The sequence below is a fragment of the Micrasema longulum genome, unplaced genomic scaffold (genome assembly GCF_059751315.1).
Source record: "Micrasema longulum isolate JH-2025_06_02 unplaced genomic scaffold, ASM5975131v1 h1tg000824l, whole genome shotgun sequence".
In the NCBI taxonomy this organism is placed as follows: domain Eukaryota; kingdom Metazoa; phylum Arthropoda; class Insecta; order Trichoptera; family Brachycentridae; genus Micrasema; species Micrasema longulum.
The window spans coordinates 1107279-1116722 of NW_028278016.1; the positions used below are offsets into that span (position 1 = coordinate 1107279).

At 34.2% G+C, this 9444-nt stretch overlaps 1 protein-coding gene across 1 annotated transcript in view; it reads left to right on the forward strand.

The window, feature by feature from the left end:
* LOC148278819 (endoplasmic reticulum disulfide reductase DNAJC10-like) overlaps window positions 1-9225 on the forward strand; it is a 19232-nt gene extending 10007 nt beyond the window's left edge. Inside the window, exons 9-14 of the mRNA XM_088230874.1 lie at window positions 263-475; window positions 2321-2427; window positions 3475-3640; window positions 4426-4565; window positions 6162-6298; window positions 9057-9225. Coding sequence (XP_088087000.1) covers window positions 263-475; window positions 2321-2427; window positions 3475-3640; window positions 4426-4565; window positions 6162-6298; window positions 9057-9210 — 917 coding nt within the window. The 3' untranslated portion in view covers window positions 9211-9225. The remainder of the gene's footprint in view (window positions 1-262; window positions 476-2320; window positions 2428-3474; window positions 3641-4425; window positions 4566-6161; window positions 6299-9056) is intronic.
* Window positions 9226-9444: the final 219 nt, after the last annotated feature.

Sequence of the window (9444 nt, forward strand, 5' to 3'; positions counted from 1 at the left end):
AAAGTTACCAATCAAATTAATGTTTAAATTAGTCACTCCCTTGCCACTACTTTATTATAGTGATGAAATAACTTTTCTAAGTAACAAGTAAATTACGAACTTTTGAATTACTTCTACTATAACTTCTTAAACATGTTTTTATCAACTTAATTTTTTGACCTCTGTACTCGTATACTCTTAACTCAAGAGATAGTCACGACATGGATATGATGCCTATTTTTCTAATTATAGCAGTAAATTTTATAATTAAAATCAATTTTAGGAGAAATAAACTGCGCACGGTGCAGCAATCTCTGTGCGTCACTTCACATTGCCAAGTACCCAACCTGGGCCATACTGAAGAAAGGGGGCGCATTCGAGGTTCACAATGGGAGGTCGTCTTTGCACGCCGTTGAAAGATTTGCTCGGGAAACCCAACTTGCTACAAACTTACACGCGTTGTCACCTCAGGACTTACAGCGCATTATGGCTGAGGGTAATCAGACCAATATATTTATTTTAATTTTAAGCGAGCAGCTCAAAGCTGATTTGCTTAAATCTATTTAAACGAAAGTTAGTTGTTGGCCTATTTTAACTTTTCTAAAACGAATCTATCTGTAATTTATTTAGACTACAAGTTGAGATACAGTCAAAGAAGGAATCGTGTGTTAGAAATACCACATTGTAAAACGAGGCTCGCACAGAGGCATGCATATTTTATAGGCCCAAAAATGTTTAATTCTTTTTTTACTGATAATATTTCATTGATTCCAAACTTTCAAAGTTTTCTTTCTATTAAAAAACATGCACTATCCTGGATTCAAACTAAAGATATGAACTCTTTTTTTTGTTTCTATGATTTATTTTGTTGCCCTTTAATAATAAGGAATATTTTTGTGTTTTTTTAAAATATTTTTAATTCCTTTTTTAATTACTATAAAAAAAAAAATACCATATTATCTTTTACAAATTATTTTATGTTTCTTTCTTATGTTATACAAAAATATTATAACTGTCCATTGTTTATTATAGGAGCAAAAATTCATTGAGATTTTCTTGTATACCCACGAACAGGCCATGCCTTTGTGGGATTTTGTTTACTATTTTTCTATTAATATGTATTTCGTTGATATGTAATTATGCTTTATTTTTTTAATACTCTGTTTTATTATTATGTTTATTATAAGAAAACAAAAAAAATAATTAAAAAAAAAAAAAAAGATCAACTCTTGCAGTAGCTTATTCTAACCACCAACAACCCTATTGCTCAGGAAATGCATTTGATTTGTGTTAATGAAACTGATAGGAAGACCCGCGGTCTTTAAAACGGTTTTTGGGTATGTGGAGGAAGTACTTTCAGTCTCTGCACATACGGAATCTGTTTCAGGCTTGGTGACTGTTTGACTAGTTAACTCTTCGACTGACAAAAACTCATTGATTCAATGTTACATATTTATGTTTTTCATATCCAACTGGTGTAGGAGCTCCCCTTACAACAACTAACTAAAAATCCTACATTTTATCAAAACAATTCGTACTTCTTTAGAGGCAAACAGTTTTGTATCTATTTTTTTTTTATTTCTACAGTTTTTTTTAGATTATTGATGGTTATCTGATTACTGAATACTTCCAAATGTTCAACAAGTATGTAGTAGATCTGGAAATGGTAAGTATTTAACATACATTTAGATTTGTTGTTGATTGTTGTTACGGGAGCTCCTACACCAGTTGGAAATGATAGAAGAAGCAATGTTGATGTTTGATGTGTATTTATTACATGGTGAATATAGTACAAGACAGTGAGAACTGAATCCCACCAATGATGTGACCAGGTGAATACTGAACTGAACTGAACTGCACGATGTTACCTCACCCTGTGGTCCTTTAAGAGGTCATGTTCTTTTTTTCTTGACAATTTTACAGCGGGGATGAATTCGATGCACTCCAGTGCGTTTCACTGTATTTGTCATTTCATTATTATGAGTTAGCATCCTGTGAGATATAATGTATTTGTTAAACAGAAAATGCCAAGGTACTTTCTTTGATCGGCGCTCTAGATTTCTAGTAAAATAATTTGGCACGCGTGTATGTGTCTTCGATCTATGGACATTGTACCCACATACGCCACGTACACAGGCGCCGTGGCGCAGTTCGCAATTCCCGCCAGTTGTAAGAAAAAAATAAAGAAAGATTTTTCTCAATTGGTCTGGGTGTTGTGGTGTGTTATTCATTACTTCCTTCCATATCCCCTCTATCCCAACTGCTGACAAGCCTCAAAATAGAGGCTTAGCGAGTTATTCCTTTAAAAAATAAAAAAAAACCTAATATGTATTTATTTTAGGAACTCCTTGGATTATTGGCTGGTTACTGACAGGATGTCCTCCTTGTAAAAAAATGCTTCCAGCGCTAAGAAAAGCCAGTAACCATTTTACTCCAGATGTGATTCAGGTGTGTAATGTACATATAATATTCATGAGATTTGAAATTACCGGGAGAAATATAACCGACTAACACATATTCTGATCCAAATTAAAATGTTCATAATCAACAAAAAAAAAACGGATTTCATTATGTATTGTAGATATTAGGTTTCTATTAATCCACCTGGTCCATGAAGAAGTATAGAAATTGAAAAAATAAGATTTTCAGGCGTTGCCTAGTATGTAGGTGAAATAATTCAATTAGATGAATCTCACCCGCATAAATAAAGGTTTCAGCTCTTTAACTTCACATACATCAACAGATGAAAGAATTGAAGGAATATAGATGTTCAAATATGGGCAGAATGGTGAATGTTACACAGCGTGTAAAGTGACCACTCAAACCAGCCATTGACAGGTCATAAGTCCTGTAGATGCCTAGACTTCTATATTACCTTCTCTTAAATGTTCTTCATCTCTGTTGTAATATGTTATATTAATTATTAGATACAAATTTATTGCAACAGAGAGGGAAAACAGTTTTGAGAAGGGAATATGGAAATCTAGGCATTTATTTACAGGCTTCATGACCTGTCATTGGCTGGTTTAAGTGGCCACTTTACACGCTGTGTAACATTCACCATTCTACCTATGTTTAAACGTAGGCAGAATTTAAATGTCTAGACTTCCATATTCCCTTTAAATCTCAATAACTCCCTAGGAAGTGAAATTCAGCCTGTCTACAAACATTTGGACATACCTTAAATATTGATGATTAGATATTTTCAACAGAGATGGAACCGTTTTCATCGACCTGAACTGTCGACATTGAATTGGTTTCCAAGACAGGCAACGGCGAGATTTCTAACTCAATTTTTACTAACCATACCTATTTGAACCTGATAATTTACAATAATAGTATTTTGTGTATATTCAAATCTTTAAAGACAAATTCTGGATTTTCCCCCTTTTCTTTGTCTACAAAGATTTGAACATATCCAAAATATTGTTAATAATTCAAATAATGATGTTGACTTTTACGATCCATGTATGTATTTTATCCTTTATGTTTTAGTTTGGCACAGTCGACTGTGCTCAACATTCTCATGTCTGCTCTCGGTACAATGTGCACAGATACCCCACTACAGCTATATACAACGCTAGCACTGTCAACACTTTCCAAGGAGAATCCGATGTAAATGCCATCGTTGAATTTATAAGAATGATGAAATATAATTATGGTAAATAAATATTCATTCATTATTTGGTTCAAAATTTCTTGGATGTAAAAATAAAGAAACAAACTATCCAGTTATCTCAAAGTTCCAGAATAAAATTTACCTTTTTTAATGGCATAAAAAATAATGTGACCTTACTGGGGGTTACCCGTGCCGAGGACACTTAACAATATACTTTTTTTATATATTAGAATATACAAAAAACACTTAATATACAGAAAGATATTACAAAATGTTAAGACAGTTTTAAACAGTTCGTATTTATGTTTATATTTCATTTGTGTGTTCCTATATTATAAAATGCACAATTAAAGAACAAAAATATAACATAAACTGTACGTTTGTGAAGCGGGTGATTCAATATTGTGATGTAATCCATTTTACTTCTACCCACCTCCACTATCCATTTTTTTATAGCCTTTTTGACCATTTTCTCGTTACTAATTGTTTTAATGGACAGTGGAAGTAGGTTTGGGATTTTAATTACATAATACTCAAAATCCCTTTGTCCAAAATTGGTATTATTTTATATTTTTTAAAGTTTGTATTTGTGTTAAGCGATTATATTATTAGTATGTGTTGTATTATTGGGGTCAAGTCCTTCGTTTGAGTAAGAATAGTTTTTTAATCTGTATGCGAGTGTTGTTTTAGTGTATATGCTTTGGTGTCATAAGTTGTGATTTGTGGAATATTTCTAGTATTTATCAAATAGTTTAAAGAAAAATACTTGATTTATCCTTATATCTATAACCTTAAACTTAAATCTCATAAATCATATTATTTTTTAGTTACTACACTTGATGTGGACAATTTCTATAGGGAAGTTGGTAGTAAAAGTGAGGTGGATATATATGTAGTGGAGTTTTATGCTCCATGGTGTGGCCCTTGTCAAAAACTTCAACCGGAATGGAGAAAAATGGCTGAAAAGGTAAATATGACGGGTCAGCATCATCAATACAATATGTAATTATGTGCTATCTACAGAGAGCCCAATGTGATTAGTTCATCAAGGTGTGTGGCTTGCGGCAGGCCGGTCACGACAACCTCACACTCACTGCGCGACAGGAGAAGACCAGGATTGCGCAAAGTGAGATGGATGGATTCTGTCAGTTCTGATACATCCACACTACAGGCAATTATAACAAACTGGAAAACAAAGGCAGCAGGCAGACAAGAATGGATGAGACTTCTGGATTCAGCCGAGGCCCACCCAGGGCTGTCAAGTTTATGATGATAGATGATGATACTGTAATATATTCCTACACACATACATATACATAATGAGTTGTATTCGATTGGATTTGGACAGATGCAACATTTTTACAATTTTTATGTGAAATTCTTTTTTTTTTCAATATATTTTAAACTTGTGTGTTTATTAGTTAATATTTTTTGACTCTCACTACTCTGGTATAAATCCTAAAAAAGGAAATCGAGTGGAGATATTCCATCTCGTGGCGTTTGCTACTGTGCCAGAGATTTTGGGTTTGATTCCTTGCAGGGTTGATATGGAGAGATTTTTCCTTTACGTATCACATGATTGAGATTCGTTTCAGTTAGAGTACCAATGCAGTGCCCTATGGACCACTGGGTGTAGATAGGGAAATGATGATACTATGGATTTTGCTTGTTTATGAATTATAAATTTTTGGTAAAAAGAAAAAAAAACCTGATAAGAACATCGGAAATGAGGGTCCTCAGATCGATTAACGGAAACACTGCGCGATCGGGTCAGAGATGACTTTATTTCTACTAGACTAAAATTCTGAAGAGACCACATAAACAGAATGAGCAGCGATAGACTGGTGTCCACATCAGCCTTCATCCATCATCAAAATAATTCCCTTCCAGAGATCGCCCACCTGGAAGACCCCTAAGCAATGGAAGGATAATTGAACGTAGTTATGTAGAAAGCAGCCAGCCATAGAAAAGTGAAACTGAGATAATAGCACTTTTGTGAAAAGAGGGAATGATCAAATCTTCACTAATGTTAGGATGCTTTTGACTTTAACAAATGATAAACAATGAAAACATTAGATTTTTTAATATCACAAAGTATAATTTAATGATGTATTTGACAAGTTTTAATGATTTTTAAAGTACCGTAATATTTTTTTAGTGCTGTGGGTGTTTTCTGCGAATTGAAAAATGTAATTTTTCTGATTGAAACCATTTTCAGAAGGTCAATTATACAGTTTTTGGTACGAAAGTGCTCTGGCTGTTTTTAACAGAACATGACAGGCTGCTTTTTGCATAACTTTGTTCAATTGGGCCTCATCACTGGAGACTGAGTAGAACTGATTGTTAGATCTACAAAAAGACGAAGAAGAAGAAATTTTCGGTTTGTCTATGTCCCAACTCAACACAGGACAAAGGTGCCATGGAGTTAGAACATATTTTGGAACTGTGACTGAAGGCTTGTGTGTGAAAAATAAATTTTAATAAAGATGTCAGCATAATTTTTATAGGGAATCAACTTAAACCAGCTCTGGTGTTGTATGTCTTAATTTTTTTTTTTTTATAGCTTTCTCATTTAAAACATGTCCATGTTGGTGCAGTGAACTGTGAAAAACAACAAGAACTTTGCAGCGATCAGAGTATAAAATCATATCCTACAATCAGATTATACCCAACTGGATCCCGTGGATTGAACACAATGGCGTAAGTATTTTGAATTTGAAAATACATTAGGGCCTCAACAATCGAGACAGGCAAAAAACAGGACCTTGGTGCATCCGGATTGTGGTATGCCATACTTTAATGGTAATGAAACATATGTGTTTAACTTTAAATGTTTCTTTAATTATCAAAAGACAACCTCGACAACATTAATAATAGTTAATAAAAAACATTTAGGAAGGCTGCACGTTTAAAATTAATAAAAAAACAGAAGTTGAAGTACTGGTGGATTTTTTTAAAGCTGGTGCTTTCGCAATACTTAAACAAACGCATTGTGTAGTATCTGTGAATAAGCCCATGGTATGACATCGCACGGTATACGCATTATGAAATAATCTCTGTCTTTCCCGCTTATGAGCGTGACATAGACAACTATCGCTTTGTTAGTTGCTAATGATATGGTAATAAAATATACCTAGGATGCTTCTGCGTTCGTCTGAATTTTGTTGCGATTCTTAATAGTAAAAATATAATAATATGTATTCGATGTACATATTTATATGGATTAAAAACACTGGTTTATTTATTTTATTTTATTTATTTGGATAACCAACAGCTATAATTATCACATATTTATATAACAAAACAAATAACAAATAAGCCAATTACAGGTTTACACAAGTAAATAAAAATAAATATTTATAAATATATATTTTAATTTAATCAAATCTGGTGCTGGTGCTTTCGCAAAACTTACACAAAAACATTTTTAATGTACAGAATATTGATTTATAAAATCTTGATATTCTTTTTGATGTTTTAAAAATCTCTTTTGGATTAGAGCGAAAAAATCACTTAGGAAAATGTCATATATTTATTTATTTTTAAACAAGCATGTTTTTTATTTAATATTTTGTGTCAACAAATTATATTGGAGAAAATATGTATACACACTTTGTTACGGACGTCGTATAGACTCAGCAGCTCTTCCTGGGGCCTCTTGAATACTGAATAGTGTAGAAACCTCGGTATATGTAACACGAAATGCCACCTCCCCAATAAAGACTTTATTTTGTTACCTTCGGGGGTGGTTTTCGTTAAACAGGGGCCTATAGAATTAGGATTTTATTTTTAAATTTATAAATATAGCGCCTTGCCCTTATTTAATTAATAATATTTTCTCTGTCCATGTTTCTTACCGCGCGGTCTGCACCCTAGTGCGAGCGGGGGGAGGTAGTCCTTATATGTGGCGAGAGTGAGATATATAGAGCGGGCGACAGCGCGCTATCTCTCTCGCGGCAGGATTGGTCGGCTTACTCCCGCCCGCCATTGGCCTGCCGGTGTCGGCCGCGTAGATTTGTTGCGTATAAAAGGACGCAGCGCCGTCAAATAAAGCAGTCTTAATCTTTCACTCGTGTTTGAATCATTTCCCGCTCTACTCTCCGCCGATACTGACTACACTACAAGACCTTTGCCTGCCCCTCGTATTCGATTTCTGGACTTCTCACCTTACGGATCCCGACCGCGGCGCTCTCTTGGAATTAAAAGTTCTTTTCAGGACTACTAGTCAAATCGCCTTTTCGCTGCAGTGAACCAGTGTTTGTGCTTCGCCCTTCGGTTCCCGCCGCCAGTGAAATTCAGTGTTTGCTTCGTTCTTCGGTCTCCGCTGCCTTACAAACAGCGGAAGGGACGACCTCGTGAAGAGTGGTGGACCCGCTAACTCGTCGGTTGCGCGTCAGCTACACACTTATTGATAAATATTATACTGTAAATTTGTGATCTATTATTGTACTTAGAATGAATTGGGTCTTTTTTCTGTAATGTTCTAAATATCTGAATAAATAAATGAATAAACAATGAAGATAGCACTTTTGGTTAAAATTTAATATAACCTTTTTTTAAATCAACATCCTGTAGATTTCAGATTTCAAATGTGTTTGTGTGAGTTTTGCAAACACGCTAGTAGTTAAATAATCAGTAGTTGTCTCGATGATTGACAACCGACTGCTTAATGGGGCACACGACGCAGGTGAAATGCCTCCCTCGCAAATGCCCACACCCCACCCGTCTGAATTACCGCGATCACCAAATAAGCGGGGGTCCGAATTAGCGAGGCTCTACTGTAGTTGAATTTTTAAAATACAATCACACTTTATTTTTACTATTATGCTATATTATTATGGATAATTTATGTAGCCCCATTTTCATAATATAATATGTCAAGGGCGCTTTACAGTGATTCAATAAATATTGATTTTAATATGACATAGAATTTATAATTTGAGTAAAACTTTTCAGTCAAATAATTTGTTTTGACATCACATGCTAGGGATTTATTCAAATGATTTAGAGAACAGGTGGATTTTAAGTTTTTTCTAAAACATCACTTCACTCTCACAGTTTCGCTGCTTGGAGAGCATTCCATACTATAGGGCCTGCAACCGCAAATGGCATTCACCGAATTTAGTGCGCTGGTTATGTACATGTCTAATGACTTTCCCTATAGCCAGAGTAGTACCTTTTCTAAGTATAAGACTTCTCTCTAGTTTATCTGGAATGCATAGTTCTTTTAAATATTCCTAAGCAGAGTTGTGCAGTGACTTATACATAAGTCAACAGCTTGTATTCTACCCTCTGTGGAAAACGTAGCCAGTGTAGTTTCCAAAGTAGTGGAGTGATATGACTGAACTTAGAGATTCCAAAAATAAGTCCCGCTGCGGCACTTAATACAGACTCGTTTGTCAATCTCTTTAATTCTTGTTTGCTTTTATGTTGATGATATAATTTTGATTTTTTCCAGAATATACTCCAGCTATGAAAGGGATGCAGCATCATTGCATAAGTGGGTTCTTGGTTTTATACCATCTCCAATTGTGAATTTAAACAAACAAAATTACCTAGACAATTTACTTTCTAAGAGGTCAGTTAAAATCACTTATTTATTTATTTGTTAATTCGTATAAATCACTTTAATTTTAAATTATACGTTAATCGGTTTCGAGGTTACTACCTTATCATTAGGACTTATACCAACTTAGAATCACTCGGGTTCCTATTTTTATCATAAAATATTGTAAGAAAAAAACCTAAAAGAATGAGAGAGAAAGGAGATAATATGAATCATAACAGGAATATTTTTAGAAGAGGACTCAAAGTTCAATCGAATTGACTATTTACTTTGGGAAGTT